Source organism: Vulpes lagopus, chromosome 12 (genome assembly GCF_018345385.1).
Source record: "Vulpes lagopus strain Blue_001 chromosome 12, ASM1834538v1, whole genome shotgun sequence".
NCBI classification, from domain to species: domain Eukaryota; kingdom Metazoa; phylum Chordata; class Mammalia; order Carnivora; family Canidae; genus Vulpes; species Vulpes lagopus.
This window is the reverse complement of record NC_054835.1, coordinates 31,168,209-31,192,730: the sequence shown is the minus strand read 5'-3', so window position 1 is coordinate 31,192,730 and position 24,522 is coordinate 31,168,209. Positions and strand designations below refer to the sequence as shown.

Here is a 24,522-nt window from a genome sequence, read left to right as displayed (position 1 = left end):
TGTAGGTCTGGGGCTCATTATTCCAATCATTCTCACAAATCCCTTCAATTCACGTGGCCCTCTATCTTCCTGTCACACCATTTCACAAGACTCCAGGCCTCCACGAACACAATCATCCACCTTCTGCACAATATACCTTAGTAATGAACATTGCTACAAGGTTATGCAACCATAACTCACCAGACTCCACTAGATCTTTTACTGTTTAGTTATCTTAAAGTCCGATATTTTGTCTATCCTTGGATCTGGTTCTGTTGATAGCTTTATCTTTTGACAATGATCTCTGTTTTTTCTCTTATTTTTTCCCTTCTGACACAGGCAGAGGGAGAAGCAAGCTCCATGCAGGGAGCCCAACGTGGGACTCAATCCCAGGACTCCAGGATCATGCCCTGGGCCGAAGGCAGGTGCTAAACCGTTGAGCCACCCAGAGATCCCCTGTATTCCATAATTTTGATTCAGTGTCAGATATTGAATGTATAAAACCACAGACACTGGGATAACTATTATTTAACCCCAAAAGTGAGCCTGTCTCATCCCTGTTAGGCAATTAGCGTGGCAGGTGGTAGAGGCAGGCATGGAGAATTCAGTCTCCTTTGTAGGCAAACTGGGTTTACATTTCATTTCTAGGGTTACAATGAATTTAGCATTCTCCAGTGGTTGTCTGCCATTCTCTTATGCTTATGTAAGGTCAGGATGCTGGAGGGTTTTTTTCAGTGTTTCTGCTCCATCCTCAGCTGGCAGGCAGCAGGCTCTATACACATCACAGTGGATGTGGATATTGAATGTTGCTCCTTTGCCCTCCCCCACAAGTAGAGGGCTCTTGCTTTTTGCCTAGTGCAAGGTTAGAGGTGTATGTGGAGAGTAAGGGTTGGGGAGAGGCTCTTGGTTTTCCCTCCCCAGTCTCTGGTTTAGCAGGCCCTGTGCCCAATTCACAGGGGAAGGACCTTCTCAGCCTTCTTGTCCCTCCCCAGTGGCAGATAACCTACCTCCTATTCAGTACTCAAGTGGGTTTCCTGCCCCTCTCCCTGTGGAAGTCAGACTCTGCTCTATATAGGTGTAGGATTATGGATTTGAAATGTTCCCTGCCCTTGCCGCTCCAGTGACCTAAGTGTTGATGCAGGATGAAGACATCAGGTTTTCTACAGCTCCTTGCCCCCAACCAGGACAAAAAGTTTTTTCTTGGACTCTAGACAGGCATTGGGGGTGTGACAATTTCTGTCCCCCAGGAACCAATGTCTTTTGCTTCATGTCACTCGGTGTCCTGTCCAGGGTGAGGAGTATCAGGGAGTATTTCTTGCTTTTTCTCCAGCCACAGCCAGCTATTCCTTCATATCAGGGAGGGTTGAGGGCTGTGCATGTTTTATACCTGTCCCCTATAGCAATTGGCCATCATCTTGTACTCATGCAGGGCCCAGAACATTGATAGTATACCTGTTCCCCTCCTCGAAACTTTGCAGGTATTGCATGAACTTGCACCACCCAATGGGAGGGGGGCTCTCTCAGGTCTCCTGCTGACCCCCAATCTTTCTTGTAAGAAAGGAGCTGTTAAGAGATCCCTGGGTGGCTCAGTGGTTTAGCGCCTGCCTTCAGCCCAGATTGTGATCCTATGGTCCTGGGATCGAGTCCCACGTCAGGCTCCCTGCGTGGAGCCTGCTTCTCCTTCTGCCTGTGTCTCTCTCTCTCTCTCTCTCTCTCTCTCTCTGTCTCTCATTAATAAATAAATAAATAAAATCTTTAAAGAAAAGAAAGGAGCTGTTTATAGAGAACAGATTCTCCTTGGGGAGGGCGGGGAGCTCCCAGGAATACTAAAAACTATCATGCTAGCCCATAATCAGCCCTTGTTATGATTTTAGATGTTTTTTTCTTACCCATTTTTATGGCAACATTTCTTACTGTGCTCTGCCAAGAGAAAAGAGTTCATGTGCCCCATCTTTTCTTGGAGGGGCTCTTCACCCTTTGGAATTCAGTTCACCTCAGGGTCAACTCAGGTAAGGAACTCAGTCTCTGAGGGACTCAAAAAAATCATTATATTTTTCAGGTTGTACAGCTTTCCCCACATACGGTGGGAGCAAAATTCTTTGCAGTTTTCCTCATCTTAATGAGAAGCAGATCTCCTGCTTCTTTTTTAAGAAACTCTCAAACAATTTTAACATGCCCTGCAAAACCCCATATAGTCATATTTGCTTATCTGTCCAGCCAAATCTTTTATCATTCTCTCCCCTCCTTCATTCACTATGCTCCAGCAACAATGATCTGTCAGTTCCTCAAATGTGCCAAGCTTTTCCCATCCCTGGAGCCTTTGCACATGCTGTTTGCTTAGCCTAGAGTGTTCTTCCCCATGTCCATACCTTCTTAACTCCAGTTCCTCCAGAGATCCTTTATCCCACACTCCCATTCAAACTAGTACATATATTACTTCATCGTTCTTTTTCACAGCTGGACAATATCCCTTTATCGGGATATGCTGTCTTCATTCAGTTCCCATTGGTGGTTATTTAGATTATTGCCAATCCTTTAAAAAAAAAAAAAACAATAATCTGGTACAGAAAGCATATCTGTGGGCTAAATTCCTAGAAGAATTGCTGGATTAAATGGTTCAGGGAGACAGAGAGGGTAGTGCCTAAGAGTCTGGACTCTGCCACTGGCTAGCTATGTAACTTGAGCCAATGATTTCACCTTTCTGTGCCTCAGTTCCCTTGTTTATAAAATGGAGATGATAGCAGTATGTCTTAGAATTGCCATGAGGCCTGACAGTGTTGGTACATGTGTAGTACTTGGAACAGTGTCCAGCATATAGCCATTCAATAAATGTCAGAAATGTCAGTGGTTATTATTAGCATTTAGGATTTTAGATAGATATGTAACTTTCCATAAATATGTCATCAATTTATACTCCCATCAGTATGGGAATGACTGCCTCTTCACACTCTCAACACAGTGTCTTATTCAACAACTTTTTAATCTTTGCTAACATATACATAGCATCTCATAATAGTTTGATTTGTATTTGTCTCATTAAGAGTGAAATTAAGCATATTTTTATGTGTCTAAGTGCACTTGTCTTTCCAATGTCCTGAATGTTCAACATGTTCCATAGACTCCTATTTGTCATTGGCCTTTTCTTACTGATTTGTAGCTCTGTGTGTTTGGGGATTTAGGCTTTGTCTCTGTTGTTACTCTTTCACAGTATTCAACACTCTTCTATCATTGTAGTTATTTATATTTTTAATTATGTCTTTATTTATGATTATGTTTTAAGGCTCCATAAGACCAAGGTCATGATTATTTGTTCATCATTGCATGTTGAACACAAAGTAAAATACTGAACACATAGTAAATGATCAATACAAATTTGATGAATGGGCCAAATATGACAAAGAGAATCTCATTACCTAAATAGACTGGAAAATTGGAAGGGAAGCTGGTTTGTATGAAAACATGATGAGTTTAGTTTGGGATATGTTGAGTTTTAGGTGACAGCTAAATATGTATAATACTCTTACTTTGGCAAGATATTCATGAAGATTTTGGAGTCATCCCCATGAAGTGGTTGATTGGAAACAGATGATCTCTGATGGAAAGAATGTTATGTGAGAGTCTATAGACAAACACTTCCAATCAGAAACAATTTCAAGTGATTATGGTTGTTATAATAGTTTTAAGATAGAGGAATGGAGAAAAAACTTAATGCCTTGGAATAATAATGATTATTGAAAAGTATTTAGGTCATGTTACAATTTTGCTGAAATCACTTATTTTATTTCTATAAAATCGTTTACTAATGGAAAACTGAGTGTTTTGTAAGCATACAAGCTTGTGGAAATCAAACGTTCTCTTTTTTGTATAAAGTAAACTACTTGGTTTATCAGTGTTGTGTTTCTCAGTTTATAATTGGACAGTGATTATGTTTTCTAGTACTGAACTATCACGGATAGATTATTAATATCAATTTAGTCTCCAGTTCTGTTTTTCAGATTATAATAGCTGCACAAAAAAGAAGAAACCATTCAGTCTTCTAAAAAGAAATGCTTATTTTTTTTCAGAACAGAGGGTTTATCCTAACATAAGCTGTGCATATTATTTAACACAAAAGAATCATCTTTATGGCTACTGTCATTCAGTAACCATATTAACTAAGATGGATATGGATTAGTACCTTTAATAAGTCTGTTTTGAAGTTATAGTCCTTGTTTAATAATTGTAAGAAAATAATCAGGGCAGGAATTCTATTCTGATGGCACAGAGAATGTGCAGTAATCCAATGTCAGTCTCAATTTTTAAATCATGTTGTAAATTAAAAGAAACTAAAGTGTACATTTTTTCTCCTTTTCATGAAAAAAAGCACGTCACTTAAAATCTGGAAGTATATGCATAATGGTTGGACAAACAAATCATTTGGACAGAAACCTTAGTCACATTAGAATGACTTCCTACATAATTTTTAGCTGTCTTTGCCTTATTGACCAGATACTCTGGTATTTCTGAGCATTTTTATCATGAAAGCAAGATTCTTCTGTATAGTCATGACACTCTTCCCTGCAGGCAAGGTGGTTGTCAGTGATCAATAAGATGATCTGTTAATTAAAAAAAAAAAAAAAACACAGTGTGAAAAAAGGAAATAAATCTACTTGAACCATTGTAGCAGCAGTTTATCATGGCCCATCTAGCTGGGCATGTACTACTAGAAGATATGGATACAGTGTCACCTCAGGGGCTTGAAAGAAGCCAATCATTTGCTTATGCTGACTTCCCAGAAATGCTCATTTTCTACTTTCTTTTTTTTTTTTTTTAAGATTTGTTTTATTTATGAGAGAGAGAGAACAAGCAATGGGGAGGGGCAGAAGGAGAGAGAGGGAAACAGACTCTCTGCTAGGCAGGAAGCCTGATGTTGAGCTCTATCCCAGGACCCAGAGATAATGACTTGAGCCAAAGGCAGATGCTGAACTGACTGAACCACCCAGACGCTCCTCATTTCCTACTTAAAATAGGAACATTTATTCATTAAGAGAGCAAAGAAATTGCTAGGTGGCCTGTGTTAATCTATAAAGGAAATGGTTACAGAATTTTTAGACAAGGTCCTCTTTTATACAACTTGTGGTAATGGATTGGAAATAGATATAAAATAAAACTTTTCTTAATTATGAAAACAACATATTCAAAACTGTTCTCAAAGAATAATCTTGAAGAAGTGAATGATGATGGAGTAAGGTTTTATTTCATTCAAATAGTTACGGATTTGTGCATTTTTGCTCTGCCTCATGCTGAGACTTAGGGGAATGGAAATCAGTGGTCTATTGTGGTAGCTCAGTTACTTTTCAAAGTAGACTACCTGAGCCATGGAGTCTGTTCTTTAGTGCATTAATGTATATTATACCATCAATGGAGCCATGACTATCCAAGATTAAAGGACTGATCCAAAAGGTCAATTAAAATCCTTCGCAGCATGCCAGGATATAGCAGAGAGATAGAAACCATTGTACTCTAGAAGAGTATCATCCATAGCTGGAATATAAGAGAATGTGGCTACCTCAACATGGGCCTATATTCTCTTGATATGATGAGGACACAAATGTACTCATTTACAGAAATATGGCCAAATAATTTCTTGCTTACTTCAATCTGCATTTCTTTATAGCTCACTAACTACTCTCAATCCCATTACAGAAATGAAAGCTAAGTTAAGCAAATTGTTTGGCCGTTTCTGTTTAGTACACAAAATTTTTAATTAACAAAATAAAATACCACCATCCATTGTAAATCACTTTGCTAAACTTTCAGACTTCACAAGGAATTTGGTCTTGTCCAGAAGCTACTTTCAAACCCCTGCTGAACTGGCACTCGTGCACCAATTCCCTGTAGAGCTGAACGGAAGAATGTAAAAGGAGCCAATTAAGGAAACTTTGAGCCAGAATAGACAAGCAGGGGCCATCTTGTCCATCCTCTGCCTTCAGGCAAAAACCATCCCCTGCACCAAAAATTTTTGCTTGAATCCTGCTGACAAAAATGCTCACACCATGTAAATGACAAGTCATAATCCAGTTAATGCAACTAAAGCAGATTGTTAACTGTTTGAGACTTATTTATTGTGTTCTAAAGATGCTGAGTCTGAAAGCTCATCTGAATTGTTTTAATTCCTCCTCTCGAGAAAATTATTTTGTACAAGAAATGTACTCAAATAATTGTAAAGATGGGGGAAGTTTGCATCCAGGAAATAAAGTTATCTTTATCATCTTATTAAATGTATTTTTGGTTTCCCTTCACTCTAGACCTACCTTACGGGTGGGAGGAAGCTTACACAGCAGATGGAATCAAGTACTTCATCAAGTAAGTACAAGCATCTCAACCAAGTAAGCAATTTCCTTCACATCTGGAGGGAACCTGGAAGTTGCAGAATAATCAGCAAAACCAAGAAACCCTCTTGGAGGTTACAAAAATTAGTAACAAGAAATGAAGCCTCACCATTTTCATTTCATGTGATTTAAATGCTAATATCAGATATTGTGGGGGGGGGGGCTAGTAATTATTTCAAGGGAAACAGCAAAAAGTTGGAACAAGATCATACTTTGAACTTCAATGTTGGCTGCCTGAATTCACTTCTGGCTAAATACATTAACACTTATGAAAAGTTAACATCTAATGAAAAAACCGACTTTGTATGTCTTAACACTTCTTAACAATAATACTAATAGTAATCAGCATTTTTAATTTTTAACAGTGTACATGCTTTGTTCATTCTGCAAATATATTTGCTGTGTGTGTTAGGCAATGTTCCATGCTTTGGAGATGCAATAGTAGAATATATAGGCTAGTTCTCTGATGTCATGAAATTTATCTAATAGTGAGGAAGGACAGACAGTAAGTAACTAAACAAAATAAACAAGGCATAGTATGAACAAATGCTATCTCACTGGATTCTCAGAACACCTTTTGAAGTATTTGTGCCTTATTTTCCCTGTTTTAGGGATGAAGAACGTAAGAGCATACAACAGTTGCCCCAAAATCCACAGCTACTAAATTGCCAAACTAGTATAGAATCAAAGTCTTTTGACTCCAGGATTTTACTGTACTAGACTGTCAGTGATAGAGAACTGTCTTTGAAGTCCTCAGCAGTACTACATATTCTAGCCACTGAACTGATTAGTTTTACCATGGACAAAGCAGATTGATCTACCTCCCCTCTGTTATGGGTAGCTCCTTTCATGTCAGATTTGGCATTGTTGAGTACTGGGTGTTGGCAAATTGAAGTTAAATTAAAAAAAAAAAAGAATTGGCATTATGAGAACACAAAGGAGAATCCCAAAGACTCTTGAGACCTAAAAGACTCCCTTTATTGCCCTTTCTAGCAATTTGTTCTTGTTATGCATTTGGAGAGGAAAGGTGAGGTATTGTCTCGATATCCTTTCAGATGTGCAAGTATTTTCCAAAGCAGTATCCAGATTTTGGGTTCCTAAGCTCTGTCACTTTATACAGGCTCCTATATCCCTCCTCACCTCAGTTTTCTTATCATAAATTAAGGGAAGTGTTGCCTACTTCATAGAGTTGTTAAATGTTAAGCTCCTAGCATATAACTTTGAACATAGTAGATGTCCAGTAGTCATCACTAATTTACAACCTGTAATGGTGGAGGGAAAAACATGAAAAATCATATGACCATTGAAAACATTGAGAATTCAAAAGCTTCATACTTAAAAAGATTTGAGAAAAAAAATGAGGGGTAAACCTGATAAAGTGTTTTTGTGATGTATTTTATTCTTATGGTCTCTAGCAAAGAGTAATAAAGCAAAGGTGTTTATAGTGAATAGAGAAAGGGACTTTTGGAATAGAGGACCCAGGCATCCCATGCACGGAATACATTTAGCACCACACTGTTCACTTCCAGAATCATCTCTTTTCTGAAAGGAAAGTTGTGCCCTGATATGCGGGGTTAACTATGCTTGGTTCTTGGAAGATTTGAATCAGGGTACTATAGAGGTGACTGGAAAATGAAAAGCCACATTCACCTTTGCATTGTTGTTGTTTTTTTTAACTTTGTAATAATTAAGGAAAAAGATGTAGGGGAGAGGAAGATGAGCATTTTTTTTTTTTTTTAGTTGGGGGGAAGCAGGAAGGGACAGAGGGAAAGAATCTCAAGCAGACTCCCTGCTGAACATGGAGCCTAACACAGGGCTTGATCTCACAACCCTGAGATCATGACCTGAGCTGAAATCAAGAGTCAGACACTTAACCAACTGAGCCACCCAGGCACCCTGAAAGTGAGCATTTATTGAGCACATCGGAGACTCACTCAGTAACCAGGCATTTGTTAGGTATATTCTTTTATGCATTGTATCATTTAATTCTCCCAACAGTGTGGAATGTGGACACTGCCTGGCTCTTCTTAGGATGGTATTATGATGGTGGTGAGTTGTATTCTGCCCTCAGCCATGCCTGTCTCCTAGAAAGTCCCCAAAAGAAGTTTCTGATCAAAGGAAGGCAAACTAGCATTCAATTGTTAACTGGTATTCTGGTTCAGAGGCCTTTGAAAAATGTCAATAAATGAGTCTGAACCCTGTGGGAACTCCTTAGCCTCAGCTGGCTGCCGGTATATCCTAACCCAAAGCTGAGTGTCATCGCCTCACTAGGGCCATGTGAGGAAATGATACTAAGGACACTGTCACTGGCCACCAAAGATGAGGAAAGGAGCCAGAGATGGCCAGCCAAAGGCTGTTTCCCATTGCCTGGTACCCAGTTGGCTGAAGCCACTGTGCCTTGTAGACCAGAACAATCGTCTGCGGCTGGGCTCCTACTACAAGGAAGAAGAGCATCCAAGGAGAGGAGAGGAGAGAAAGAATAAATAATCCATTTGCCCTGAGGTCTAACTCACGGTCCTGTGGAAGGAACAGAAAAAGATGCTACGTTTATGTAGTCTACTCCAGCATAGAAAATATATCCCTTAAACCTTAACCTAAATATATTCCTTAAACCTGTCTTTTGGAAGCCCATCAGTTCTCTTCCTTGACCTTAATCTTGACTTATAAAGAAAGCAGAAAAGAGGTGATAAAATAGATTTGTTCCCTAAAGGACAATTGTGTCACCATTACAGTTGGAGAAACTATGTGGAAAAGAGGCTAATTTGATCAAGGCCATACAATAGTAAAATTTGCAGAGGTAAGGTATGTAAAGCCACCCCCCAGCGCGCGCACACACACACACACACACACACACACATACACACACATACCCATCCATGTTTTACCACCTCCACCTCCTCATTTTAATGTAGTGTGTTTCCATGTGACAAAAAAGATATTTTAAACAAATCTTGACTTAGGGAGAGCTCTATATTTTATCCATTTTAAAAAATTGTATTTATTCATGAGAGACACAGAGAGAGAGAGAGACAGAGACATAGGCAGAGAGTGAAGCAGACTCCATGCAGGGAGCCCGATGGGGGACTCAATCCTGGGACTCCAGGAACACGCCCTGGGCTGAAGGCAGACGCTCAACCACTGAGCCACCCAGGCATCCCTATACTTTATCCATTTTTAAATAGCAGAATAGAAATTTAGTTCTAAAAATAATCAGCTTTCTCCTAGTGATTAGAAAGGCCAACTAGTAAAGATAAGAAAACCTAATGCGATACCAGTGTTTCCTTTACTCAGCCTCATGGAGGAATGGGCTGCTTGCCTGAGTTGGGTTTTTCTGCTAGAAGTTAACCCCATTCAAGTACCAATATTTATTTTAACTTAACTATTCTTAATCAAACTTTTACTACTTCCCTGCCTTCTTATAATGAGTCCACTGAATAAAATCTTTATGAATGTCAATCTTATGCATAATATAGTGAGTTCTGCAGGGGGATGTTAAGCTATATAAACTAGAGTGGGACCCAGCTGTCATCTCTTGCTGGTCTCAGTGTGCCTGGCCATACTCTTATCCCCTATTCTCCTTTTTTATCTTTTACACGTTTCTCATCTGAGGAAGACAGAATGCCAGATAATCAAACTAATTTGAATTGCTTGTTGTTAGGTGTGGGCCTACAGGGGTTTGTATGAGGCAAGTACAGGAGTTCTGGTGCAGGTGGAACTGATTATAGGAAAGCCATCTGATGGAGGGGAGAGAAGAGCTTGAGCTTTGGGTTTGGAGAAACTTGGGTCCAAATGCTGGTGTCTCCACAGAATAGCTGAATGACCTTATGTATCTTTACTTAAGCTCTCTGAATGTTAATTCACCATATTTATAGAATGTAAAGAATATTAGCCTTTCGTAGGGTTCTTGTCCAGAATGAATGAGCTTATGTATGTGAAAAGGCTATCATAGCACCTAACCCAAAATATACACTTCTAGCCAAGTTTAGCTCTTCTTACTCTCTCCCCTCACTCTTAACATTCTGAGGGTTACTTCCTGGCTCTTAGCTACTGTGTTCAGTTCAGACAAGTGATGTTGCCACATCCAAAATGGCTGCATGAGCAAGCATCCATTGTATGTCCTTCTTAGAATTATGTAGCTTTTTTTGTCTTATTTTTTCATCTTCATCCTCCCACTTACCCCAGCTGAAATTTTGAGCCTGGATAGCCTTTGTTTTTGAAGTAGAGATGTTCATTTACCAGGTACACGTACTTTGGAGGCAGGAAATAGCAAGTAATGAACTCAGGTCATTGCCTCTCTCATCTTTAGTTAAACAGAACAGTTTGAAATTGCCCTTCCAGAATACTGGAGGTGATGATGGTCTGTATACATATAATCTCTTCCCTGAAATTGACACCTGTCACTGTCTTCCTGGAAATTGAATTGTTCCATCTGTTGGAAGCCAAGCCTCAGGCAAAGGAACAACTGTCAGTGCTGTCCCAAGAATGCCCAGACGAATATAGTCCCCATTGAATATTCCTGCACATGTCCATTGCACAGCTATTAATACTTTGTAGTCACCTACTTAAGTTCTGATGCAAGAGAAGAAAGCATTTTACCTGGTATAAATAAATTTAATCAAAATGTTGGCATTGCTAGAGCCAGCGTTTCATGAAAAGAACTAACAAACATTTATCTGTGTGTGTGTGTGTGTGTGTGTGTGTGTGTCACAATATGTGTGTGTAATATGCATATAGCAGGGCTTGCTTCACTTGTATGTGTATGCATATGTGTGTGTGTATATATATACACATAAACATACACGCATACACATACAGTTTTCAAGGGAAAACTTCCCTATTTTCTCCTTAGAGAGTTGCAGCATTCTTAAATTTAACGACAAAATGTCAGTTATCTTGATGGTGCTATGATGAAATTATCTGGTTAACTTAACCATTTTCCCACCCAATGTCTTCCCTTTGAAAGTTGTATACTATGATAGATTGTAGTAATCCTTTGATATGATTCCACTTTAAAACATGTTATAAAATTTAAACAAAATTATTAATGAGAATTATGTGTGATAATAAAACTGAATTTATTACAAATAGACAATACTGCTATGTTGCTTTCATTGTGTTCTTTTTCTGTTGAAAAATTCAGATTCACTGTGATTGTTGATCATAATCATATTAATTCTATTGCCACATGATAAATTTCTCCCAAAATTTGCAGCTTAAAACAGTAAACATTTTCTCACCCAGTTTCAGAGAGTCAAGAATCCAGATGTGGTTTTACTGGATCATTCTGGATCTTTCTCTCTGGCTTTCTCATGAAGTTATGATCGAGCTATTAGCCAAGGCTAGGGATTGAAGAGTGCCTTAGTGGGGCTGGTATATTTGTTCCAAGCTCACACATATGGCTGTTGGCAGGAGGCTTCAGTTCCTTACCAAAACATAGACCTTTCTCCGTAGGGCTGCACACAACAAGACAACTGACCTCTCCCAAAACAAGAGACAACAGAAAGAAAGCAAGAAAATGCGAAGACAAAAGCTACAATGTCTTTATAACCAATCTCAAAAGTGAGTGATACACCATCACTCCTGCCATATGTCACACAGACCAACCCTGGAACAGTGTAGAAGAGTGTGAATGTCAGAAGGTGAGGATCATTAGGACCTCTCTTAGAGAATGCCTACCACAATGCTATTTCACAATATATGTAAAACATGCATTTTATATATATACATATATATGTGTGTGTGTGTGTGTGTGTGTTTGTATGTGTATGTTAAATGTATATGTGTGTATATAACCTATACATCTGGATAAGTAATACAGATATATCAGTATTAGATACTTGCTGAAATTATACTATGTATAGTAGTGATTTTTCCAGTAGTTGTAATCATTTGTTTTTAAAAGTTAAACTTAACAATTCTCCATGTGTTCATTTGTGTTAATACACCTTTTTTTTTGATACATCTTTAATGTGAGATCTCTCCTTATGTTATAAAATCTTTGTCCATAACATAGGAATAAGTACACTTACAACATGATAAATGCCTATAAGTGGAACCTAGGAAGTCTGTAATTTCTGAATAAAACAAAAGTTTTAGTTTAGAGCAGGGAAGGCAAATAGATTTCAACTCACTGTCTCAAGCATTGTTTTATGAAGTATTCTGAGGCCATGTTCAACTTCAATGATGTCTGATCAATTAGATGTCTGCTGTGGGTGCAGAGTGGAAGAAATATGGGGGACACGTGCCACATCTTTCCAATCTTTAGTCTTCTAGAGCATTTTGCTAATGCAGAAACTCTGCCAGGATGAGCAGTGATAAGACAAAGAGTAGGTTGAAATAATGAAATAAACAATGACAAGCCACCCAAAAAAGTTCGTATAAGATAGTATTCAAAAGCTTTTCCTTAATGACTCTAAAAGATAACTGATTTCTGGTAGACACGGCTTTATTCATTTGTCTCCAGTCAGAGAAATTAATGACCTTAAATGATTGTCTTGATTAACTTGAGGTAGGATATCCTATTAGGTTTAGGATAGGAAAGAATGTGGATCGTGATCTATATATGAATAAGACTTTGCCATTCTCGGCGTACTATATTAAAGGCTTAAGTTACCTTGTGTCCTCTCATTTATAAAATAAGTAGAAAACACAAAAAAGAAAAATTGGGGGTTAAGCTTTCTTACCCTCTAACTTTATAAGTAGATCCTATGCTGGGTAATTCTAATATAATTGGAAATCAGGGAGATTGGAGGGGAGGATGGAGAGGAACAGATGGTTTCTGGATTGGAAATAATAAGCTACTACTTTTGACTTTTCCTAAATCCTTGGCAGACTAGGTTAGCTCCTTTTTAGTGGACACCGTCAGGATCCCTCCTTCTGAAGACCTCATTAATTTGGCTACTTTGATTCATTTTGGGTGAGTTGAGAAATACCCATTCATAGACTACTATAAGTCTAAGGCTTACTCAATGAGGTATCAGGGCAATTTCTATGCACCTAACTTATGCATAGATAAGGAGAGTGCATATAAGCTCCTCACTATCTTCTCCACTCATGAGAATCCTGAGCATTTCATTCTTAATGAGACCATAATGAAGAAATCAAAAGATGACTTGAAATATTTTGTCCCCAAATATTTCTTAGCTGTGAATAAAATGTATTGAAGCCACTAGTTTGGAAGTAACCATCTATGTGACAGCTGGTTTAGAATATCCAGTAACTAGTACAGTGCCTGGTGTATGTAGGAACTAAATAAATATTTATCAAATGCATGAATACTGTCATTGCCAATTTGGGGAAGCAAAATTAATAAGAAAAAAAAAGTTTGGACTGTAATGCCCTGGATTCTAGTGTTTATGCACCACTTGTGATTGTGACCTTGGTATAATTCATATTGTTTTCCATTGTCTGTACCTCCTTTTCTCATTCAAGAAATAGTAGATTCAAGATTCAAGAGATCCAAAGATAGTAGTTTATATCTCCTAGGCTTGTTTTGAGAATTGAATAAATTAAGGCAGGGGAGGCGGGTAAAACCCCTGGCAAAAAGCTGGCACATGGTGAGCATTGAACAGATATTAGTTCTCCTTCCCTTCCTTTATTTTCTAGTACTGCTATTGGACAGTGAAGGGGCTTTAAATGACAGCTGCAAACAGAAACCACTGGTCAAAATCTGCACTTTATGCCACTCTCTGGCCAGTAAGAAGCCCTGTGACAGGAGCTGAGAGGTTGCATTGCTCAGGAGCCTGAGACAGCTAGCTCTGGATTTTCTATAAATATCTATGAAAGGGTGTAGCAATACGAAGTGCTGTATGAGCAACTGTCATTTAAACGAAAGGCCAGCCAGCTGGCTTAGGTTATTCAGAATGGCAAAGCCCACTGAAATGAATAAAACATCCAGATCTAGACAGCCAGCATCAAACTCTTTTTTCCCCCATTTAACCAATGACAGGTATGGCTGAGGCATAAAGTATGTTTTTTTTTAGCATTTTATTGGGATACTATAAGTAAATCCTCTGGGATTGCAAGAAGTACTTTGGATATTCATCACCTTTCTGGAGTTATACTTTTATTTAGCCAGATGTGGAATTCTCTCTTCCTCCATGACCCTTTATTTAAATTAATTAACAAATACCAACTTTTTTGTCAAACACATTCCCTTCCTAATGTGGTTGCTATATTAGTCTGCTAGGGCTGCCAAGACTGAGTAGCTTAAACAGCAGAAATTTATTTTTTCACAGTTCCAGAGGCCAGAAGTCCAAGGTCAGGATGCCATCGGGATTGGTTTCTGGTGAGGCCTTTCTTCCTGGGATATAGACTGCTACTTCTCACTGTATCCTCACATGGCATCTTGTCCATATGTGCACAGAGAGATTGAATTCTGGTGTCTCTTCCTCTTCTTATGAGGACACCAGTCCCATTGGACCCAGGGCCTCCATGACCTCATTTAACTTTACCTCCCTAAAGTCCCTATCTCCCAATATAGCCCGTATTATGTGTTAGGGCTTCAATATATGAATTGGAGGACGTAGAGACACAATTTAGTTCACAACAATTGCTTCTTAAATTACTTCCTATAATTCTCCAGCGCCTTTTTCTTTATCCAGTAATCTCCATTACAGTGCAATATATTATTTTCCTATACATTTCGTATACATTTACCAAGTTTTAGGCACATTTGCAAGAATTAATCCAAAGCAGTGCCTTTTCTCTTGTGCCCTAATCTTTAGTGGATGAAGCAGCTAAGGGGAATGGGAGTATGGCAAGGAGAATAATGAGCCCCTCCCACCCAAAGATATCCTCATGATAATCTCCACAGCCTTTGAATTCATTAGGTTACATGGTAAAGGGTCATAAAGGTTGCAAGTGGAATTAAGGCTACTAATCAGCTGGTCTTAAAATAGGGAGATTATCCTGGATTATCCAGGTGGGTCCAGTCTAATCACATGAGTCCTTAACAGTGGAAGAGGGTCAGAGAAAGAGATGTGATCGTGGAAGCAGGGACAAGGAGGCTATGTTGCTGGCTTTGAAGATGGGGGCCACAAACCACAGAATGTGGGTGGCCTTTGAGCTGGAAAAGCAAAGAAATGGAATCTCCCCTAGAGCCTCCAGAAAGGAATGTAGCCTTGCCAACACCTTGATTTTTAGCCCAGCAAGAGCCATGTCGGACATCTGAGCTACAGAACTGTAAGCCAGTAAATTTGTGTTGTTTAAAGCCACTAAGTTTTATGTGGCAACTTGTTACCGCACCAACAGAAAGCTAATACAGGAAGTCAGAGGTGGATGAGAGAGGGTAACAGTTATGACTTGGACCTACAATGTGTCAGGCGTGGAACTAGAGCATTTATACATGTTATCATCTCTTGACACCCTTGAGGCAAGTGGTATGTGTTTTCTAGATTAGGCCCTGAGACTGGGAGGTTAAGTAACTTTCCCAGAAATGCACAGTAACCCAGTTAGTACATGATCAATCTGGGATTTCCAACCAGATCTGCATAGTCTGTGTGAAAGAATAGTGAAGTAAGGGGACTTGAACACTCTTAGCTACAGTTTCTTCAATTGTAAAACTTGTAGAGACAAGTCAGGCTTATGAGCTTGTATGAAAAGCAAGTTGGGAAATCAGTGTCAAAAAACATTGTAAAATACAAAATGCTTATCTGATGTAAAGTCTTCTCCAGCTGCCACATTCCTAAACATCCATATCAAACGAATGATCTAGGACATTGAGGGAGCTGGAGGAGTCTTCTTAGTTCTTAGCTGAACTTTGTTACTTAGCATCAGCATTAACCAGGCCCCTTTATGAAAAATCTCCATCCTTTTGTTGGGTGTTAGATGGCTTTGGCTACATCCTGAGTTATTTCAGAGGCTGAAAATTCCGTGTAATAGAGCACTCCATTAATGGTTAGAGAATTGAGGGGATAGGGTGAGCTCTTAGCCACCACTTAACTATCATATTTCTTTTTCTTTGGTAGCATTGTATACTACCAGTTAACACAAAATTGTTTAGCTAACAATAGTATTTGTTCGATGTAAACAATTATAACTTAAATCCTGGGATTTGAGTAAGTTTACATATAACTGGCTACTTAGCAAATAACTCTAGTCAGAATTGTTTGAATTATCATAGTGGTTCAGTTATTGCCAAATATATGAATAGACCTTTTCAAGTTACTTGGATGTTAGAATACTGGGGAGGAGAGTTAGTAGTCCCCGTTATTTAGCAATTTTTATGCTATTTAAATCAATTGAACTTTTTCCTGATAAAGTTGAGTTTTTATATGTGTATTTCTGAATCAAGTGAGGCTACTGTATTATCACATCTCAGGATTGTTTTATCTGATCCTCAATTATAAATAAGCTAGCCTATCACTTTTGAGCATTTTTACTCATGATATAATAAAAATATCATTGAAAAGTCTGATGGATCTATGCATCATATATATATTGACCTTCATTTTCTGTGAGCCTCACACTGAGATTGTAAAGATACATAGAATGCTTCTCTGCCCTCTGGAAGTTAACAACCTGGTGGGCAAAAAGACAGACATATTAAGAATTAATTTTCACAATGTGAAAGTATAAGACCTCTGGGAAAGCAGGCTTATGCTAGTACTTTTTATTTGTACATAATAAAAATATGAGTTTTGTGGCAAGTGCTTTAAAAAATGCCTTAGACTGTGTAACCTGTGATCAGTCAACACATCTTTAATTATCTCATCTTATAAAACTGAAGGGCCCTTTTAGGGTGATCATTTAACCCATCCCAGAACTGCCATATATATTGTTGTTGAAACCCACCCAGAAAACAGAGCCTCAGAGAGGAGTTTAACAGAATGGCTAAATTCCCAAAAGTCAGATTTGGGTCCAGATCCTGACTCTAACACAGTTTTATGACCTGACGTAAGTTATTTTACTTCTTTTAGTATTAGTTTCCCCATATATAAGATGAGGATGATAAGTATAATTTTTTCTCTTCTTCAAGATAAACTAAGGTTCTAAAAGACAGTTAAGTCCATTGATTCACAAGTCCAATATGGTACTATTAGAAATAGTATTGTAGTTGATGAGAGAACTATAAAGGTTGATGGCATGTTTGATGTTTATCCCATAATGTTTTACCATAATTGAAAGTTTCTGCTTTATAGTACTCATTCTCCAGTGGCTTTTGCACTTATGTATTACAGAGTCAATAATACTTTGCTAGAACACATTAAGGCTATAGAGATGGTGGCAGAGGGACTCTTTCGATATCCCATCCAGTTTTGTGATTTTAGAATGTTCAATTATTTTATGATAAAATATGTACACTCATATTTTTATATTTTTAGTGTAGTTAGAAAAATAATATTAGGGGGAGCCTGGGTGGCTCAGCGGTTGAGCGTCTGCCTTTAACTCAAGGCATGACCCCGGGGTCCTTGGATCCAATGCTGCATCGAGCTCCCTGCAAGGAGCCTGCTTCTCCTTCTGCCTATCTCTCTGCCTCTCTCATTCTGTGTCTCTCATGAATAAATAAATAAAATCTTTTTTTAATATATTAATATTTGAATAAGTAAAATTAGTTGTAATTTTGTTTCAAATAATTTTAAGTTTTTTAAGACTTCAAATGTGGTAATTAAGAAAAATATACTTAATCAGATGTTTATTAAACTTATTAGATAAATAAAGTGAAACATCTGAACATTACAAATTAAAGTAGCTTCTATATTTCATGCACTTGTATTCGTAAGTGAGACTTTAAGGTGGAAACTGGCCATGGTCTTGTAAAGTGGTTTCCAATTAAATTTAGTTTTCATTAATCTATATTCTGATAGTCTTTTGATTATTGACCTATTTAAATAGCATAAAAATATATATTTATTGCCTGTCTTCTATATTTTAGAAAGCCAGCCTCTTTAGTTTGGAGAAGTTGTACATGTATTTACTGGGGAAGTAATAGTCATGGCTTCATTTTTAAATACTCTCTTCTTGCTTGACGAATTAGAATGATACTAACTTCTATAGTAAAATGCCACCTTTCAGTGGCTTAATACTCATATACTAGTCAATGCAGAGTTTCCTGGCTGATGAGTGGCTTTTCTTTTCTTTAGCTGGTGACTTTGGTACCAGCTCCTCCTAGCTCATGGCTCTGCAATCCCCTAGGTCCTCAGAATCCTCTGCCTTCAGTTAGTGGATGAAGAGTTAAGAGTTAAGAATAGATAAGGTACTCCAGTTTCCTAAAAACCACTGGCCCACAAGAGATAAGCATCAGTTCTCTAAGTGGCAGGAACTAGTCACATGCTCAAATAAGGATAGCCTGGACAGGTAGTTTCTGCTTGAGCAGCTACTTCCTGGTAACAATCATGTGATATGGAAGGGAGAACATAAAGTTTGGTGGGCACTGCCAGAGGGTACATGAGAATGTACAAATAAACAAACTTGAAAATTCTGTGTTTATTAGTATTTAATAGTTTAGTGTATAAGTAACAGTAGGACATGTTCTTTGAGGCCTTCTATATTCTTTAATCCTATCACAATGAAAAAAATTATCAATTTTTAAGAGTTGCCCAAAACTGTAATCTGTGACTATAGGACAGTTTCTTTGTATCAGCTTTGGACCTGGGATGTTTTGGCTCTGTACAGTAATTGACAGCAATATAAACCTGTGTATATGATTTAAAGACTGTAATTTATATTTTTCATATTCTTCTCAGGAATTTTCAGTGTTCATCTTTTATAAGTCTAGTGACAGCAATTTTTCCAATATTTTGCATAATTTATGTATTATTATAGCTTTAGATTCTTAAAATAATAATGATAATGTGATACCTGAGATGTGAAGCTTTTTTAGTTAGATTTTTTAAATTTTCAAAAGATAAGTATTTTTTATATAAATTGCCATAAATATGTAGCAAAAAGAAATTTGTCTTGAAGACCATAAAGATTTGGGTGGGATCCTGCTAATATTGGTCAGAGTCCCACTGTATTTCCAAATGTTTAATTACAAAATACTGGAAATGTTTTGTGATATTTACAAAATTAATTACTGAGAAGTACCCATTTTGAGTTTAGGGGTGTATTTACAAAATTATGTAAGAGGGAATTCTTTATATCTCAGTGGGACAGTTTGCAATTTTCTCTTAAACAGTCCATTCCAACTCTTCATATTACTATCCTAGTCATTCTCATAACCAGCGTCTAGCAAGATTACATACTGCCTCACCAAGATTTGGTGACTTTTTAATAACTTTATTAACATGGTTCACTTTCTGTTCTTACCTTCTAATTTGTTTTTAATTGGGACTACTTTTTAAGTATAAATCTTTTATTGTTATTTCTATGTGCAGTTTATGGCCAGTTGTAAAATTTTCCAGTAATTCCAAGATACTGATGCCAGAAACAGATTGAAGTAACATATATTACTTATCTTTATTTTCTTGTTCATAGGAACATTATATGCATAGGATTATCCCCCACCCTCCAAAAAAAACAAAAAAAAAGGACATTGCAAGTTAATTACTTAGGTTCATTATCTTGCAACCTTATCTTAAAGATGACCTAATTATATATGCAATCTTGCTAAATTCACAATGATATATAAATAGTGCCATTTACAATGAAGTTTAACAAAAGAACCTCTTTCATCATCACAGATGGTTATTAAGAATGAATTTCTTCAAAGCTAGTATACTTTTTGTCTTTAAGCCACTTTTCTCTTAAAGGCTGTCCTAAATTTTTTATTTTGAAAGAAAGCATTTTGCATGCTAGGAGGTAAGAAACATAAGGAGGGTAATTATAATGGGATTTAAATAATTCACTTACATTTCTTTGCCAATAAAATAAAGCATGTTCTCTTAGGGCTTTTTTTTTATAAGCCCTAAAATATGTCTTTCAATTTACTAATATTATAAAAGAAAAAAAACACAACACTATCATCTTCCTAGATCAACTATTACTGTTTTCCAACAACAGATCTGGCAATCACTCAGAGGCAAGTAGTAGGATGCTTTTTATATTTTCAAATATATCTGAACTGCTGTTGATTGCTCCCCAAATCAGGTCAGATGCACACTCTGCCGGAACATTTGCCAGAGGTAGTGTATGTTCAAATGGAACGTTTTTACATTCCATAGTCAGCTTCATTTATTCTCCAGACCTCTAAATTTTTCATACTAAGTAGGAGCATCTCACTTTATGAACCATGGGGTTTTTATTAATTAAACAGAGTCAACAGGGCTGATTTATTCTCTCTCTTCTCAGTTGCTACCAAGCACACAAATCAAAGAGGAAATATCTCTAATGCTAGAATGTTCTCCAAGCCAGTAAATCTGGGATTATCTCATCATACCGATTATGTCAAAGCTCTTTAGGCACAATGGTCACCAGGACATAAAATGGAATGCTATACACACAACTGGCCCTGCTCCAGCATCATAGGAAGAATTCCAAGTTTTTCTTGCAATAATCACAAAGTTCTAATTATCAGAACAAAAACAAACAAACAAAAACAAAAACTAGCCATGATCATTTATTGAATATCTACCCTTGCCAGGCACTTCACATGCATTACCTGAGTTTTAAAAGCTTTGGTTTTTGTTTTTACAAAAGACCGGGGTGTAAAATATGTACATAAAGCACAGAAACCTTAACCTTTTGTTGGTTGTTTTATTTTTTCTAGGAAGTAGCTGTTGTAAGTGCATGTTTGATGTTCGGGTATGTGTTTTTTAAACATATACCAAGAAGTATGCTGTGAACATAGTTTAATCAATATTTTGTGGTGTTACTTTTATATTTGGAAGAAGATCAGATGTAGATTTTATGATAAGAAAGCGCTTAGTGAAGTTTCCTGGCAAGGATGACTTTCTAGTGGAACTTCCTATTAGTCATTGTTCAGAGTCAATAACTACATTTTTTCCTAGAGATTTTGCTTTTGTTTCATTTACATTACAGATTTAATGGAATGTCCATATATAGGCAGTAATAATGGCTTTAGCATAAGAATATCATTTTTCAAAAAGTCTAATAGGAAAGCAGGCACCTGAATTTGTCCCTGAGGTGGTTGTTCCTATTTGCCTTCCTTCCTACACTCCCTAATTAGAGGACATTGTTGGGGAGGGAAGATTTATAATAATTTAAAGTCTCTTCTTTGGACTAAAATATTACAAATGTGCTGGTAAACATCAAAGTAAATACACCAAGATTTTAAAATTAGCAAAACTGTCTCATCAAGTTTTTCCTTTTAGTTTTAAACAGGTGCTTTATACAGAATGATGTGTCCTCATTTCACCTTGCAGCGGCATCCTGGCCCTCTTATGTTACACTCATTAGTATTTCTTTAAAACCACTTTCAATTTAGGCAGACTTCCAGCTTTCCATACCTCCCACCCGACCCCACCCCAAGACCTTGAAATGAAGTTAACCTGTGCAGAATCCAAAGCTTTAGTAAGTTTAGCCTCCGTAATAAGAAATCCAGTTAAACCATAAACCATTTTAAAGAGATAATAGTAATGTGGATTACCATCAAGAGAATAATGATTTTTTGTACCACTTAACCACACTCTGAGCTTTTGAAATTACAAAAATGTTTGGGCCTTGCCACCTCCACTTTGATTCTTATAAAACAACTTATATTCATTTACACCATCATGAAACTATCAGTGATCTTCCAAGGAAAGATGAATTTTAGTATTTAAACTGAGGAGTTGAACAATTTGTATTGGGGGATATGCATGGAATTGGGGATATAGGGTCAGAAACAAATCAAACTACCACTGACACTGAAACTGCCCATTTGTACTAAGTCCAACATTTTCCAGTTATTGTCATCAACAGCCAATAAAGTAAGTGCATTTTTGTGATCATTCCCAGATCGTGCTCTGTGGGATACTAGTCCCATGGGTGCTAGCAGGGACATGTTAGTTTGAATAATACTGCATACTGCTGGAGAGTCCTAAACATGTTCATATAGTTAAGGTTTCAGGAAATCCTGCAGTAAAGAAACCCATTTAGCTCTGTTTAACCTAATGTTGTATCTCAAACCTATTTGACCATAGAATTATCTTCTTTACCTAAATGTTACTAAAAGCACATTAAATACACACTTTAGAAATGTTATTCTGTAATGTAGGAGAAACTTTTAGGTACCCCTCCCCCCATTTTATCTGATCCTCGTAAGTGCCAGCCCTCGATCTAAGACATGATACTACTTCCAAGGTTGAGTTTGAATAGGAGGGGGGTGGGGTAGATGGATCTAGATGGATGAGGGCAGTGAAGTAAGCCAGTGGAAGAAAGGATATTGAGGAAGAAGAAATAAAGCATCCTAATTCTGGGAGCTGCCTGTCCAACAGTCAGTAGCTGGGCAGATAGTGGTGGATTTAGGAGATTCATTAGGCAAACGCTGAGCGTTGGACACTAGGTCTGAGAAACACCATCTACCAGGTACAGGCACACTTTGTGATGTTTCACCACTTCTTGAACATGTCCTGGACCTGTTGGACATCCTTCCTTACCTTTGCTTTTGTTCTTCCCTGAAATGCCTAGTCATTCATTCTGAGCACATCTGTTAGGCACCATAAATTCAGACACACAGTTCCTGCCCTTAAGGAGCTTCTTACTCAAAAGTCCTGAAAATAAACAGGCACATATATAGACTATCATAAGACATAAGATCAGGAGCACAGATTGGAAGAATTTTGAGGGAGATTTGGTTCTTTAGAATTAGTATGAGTTAAGTAGATAAGCAAGATAGGAGGGAAGAAGACTATAGCAGAGAAGAAAGTATTGTTGAGGCAGGTTTTAAAAAAAAAAGGTATTTCATACTATGGAGTATGTGTTTGATCCAGAAGGCATGGGTTGACACTGAACTTTTAGCAGGTGAGCAACAGTGTATGATTTGCCATTTAGAAAGATCTCTTGGCTGGAACAGAGATTAAATTAGCAAAAAAACCAGAACAGGCAGAGAGACAAGCTATTTCAGTGGCCCAGGCTATAGTGCTGGAAGAGGAGACAAAGTAAAAAAACCCACAGATGTTTCAGCAGGATAGTCCCAGGACTTGAGAACTGAATGTCAGGTAAGGAAAATCAAGGAGTCAAAGATAATACATACTCTTACATTCCTTTTTATCAAAGAAAGAAAGAAATGGGCTTTGTTGGGCAGCCCCGGTGGCGCAGCGGTTTAGCGCCGCCTGCAGTCCAGGGTGTGATCCTGGAGACCCAGGATCTAGTCCCACGTCTGGCTCCCAGCATGGAGCTTCTCCATGCTTCTCCCTCTGCCTGTGTCTGTCTGTCTGTCTGTCTCTCTCTCTCTCTCTCTCTCTCTGTCGCTCATAAATAAATAAATAAAATCTTAAAAAAAAAAAAGTAAAAACTAATTTAAAAAAAAAAGAAATGGGCTTTGTTGAATCTTAAAACTTTCCAAGACTTTTTAAAACTGTTGGATCGAGTTCCAATTACTTCCTGTCACAAGGGGCTATAGTAGGGAGGAAGCAGTGTCCCCGGGATCAGGACTAGCATGGATGGGTAGAAGGACAGACAGTCTTTCAGATTATAATTGCATTCTTTGTTCTTCTCAAGTCACGTAACACAGACGACATCCTGGATCCATCCCGTGAGGAGTGCACTGAACCTGTCCTGCTCAGAGGAGAATGAAGAGGATTGTTCCAGAGAACTTACCGATCAGAAGAGTTGATGGTCTTCTGTAGGAAACTGAGCTCCATGGTCTTCTAATGTCTTATTCCACGTGGATGACTCCCAACAAATAGGAACAAAACACACTACTTATTGAGGTTCTGAAATAGAGACTCTGGATTTAGGCTATTTTTATAACACTTTTTTTTTTCTTGTGATGAGTATTTTTTACTTTTATTGAAGTATAATTGAAGTATAATGCGGTGTTACATTAGTTTCAGGCATGCAATATAGTGATTCAACAGTTCTATAACAATACTCAGTGTTCATCATGATGAAGGTACTCTTAATCCCCTTTATCTATTTTGTTCATCCCCCCCACCCACCTCCCCTCTGGCAACCACCATCTTGTTCTCTGTACTCAAGAGTCTGATTTTTTTGTCTCTTTTCCTCTTGCTTGTTTGGTTTGTTTCTTAAATTCCACATATGAGTGAGAACATACAGTACGGTAAAACTTTTTTTTTTTTCGGTAAAACTTTTTGATGTAAGTGTATACACTTATAAGATCAATTGC

General features: G+C 37.7%; 1 protein-coding gene across 8 annotated transcripts in view; it reads left to right on the top strand.

The window, feature by feature from the left end:
- The window catches only part of STXBP4 (syntaxin binding protein 4), a 158,071-nt gene extending 133,810 nt beyond the window's left edge, over window positions 1-24,261 (top strand). For all 8 annotated transcript variants that reach the window (XM_041724131.1, XM_041724126.1, XM_041724128.1 and 5 more), the window contains 2 exons: window positions 6,267-6,324; window positions 23,895-24,261. In XM_041724131.1, coding sequence (XP_041580065.1) covers window positions 6,267-6,324; window positions 23,895-24,009 — 173 coding nt within the window. In that variant the 3' untranslated portion in view covers window positions 24,010-24,261. The remainder of the gene's footprint in view (window positions 1-6,266; window positions 6,325-23,894) is intronic.
- The last annotated feature ends 261 nt before the right edge of the window (window positions 24,262-24,522 follow it).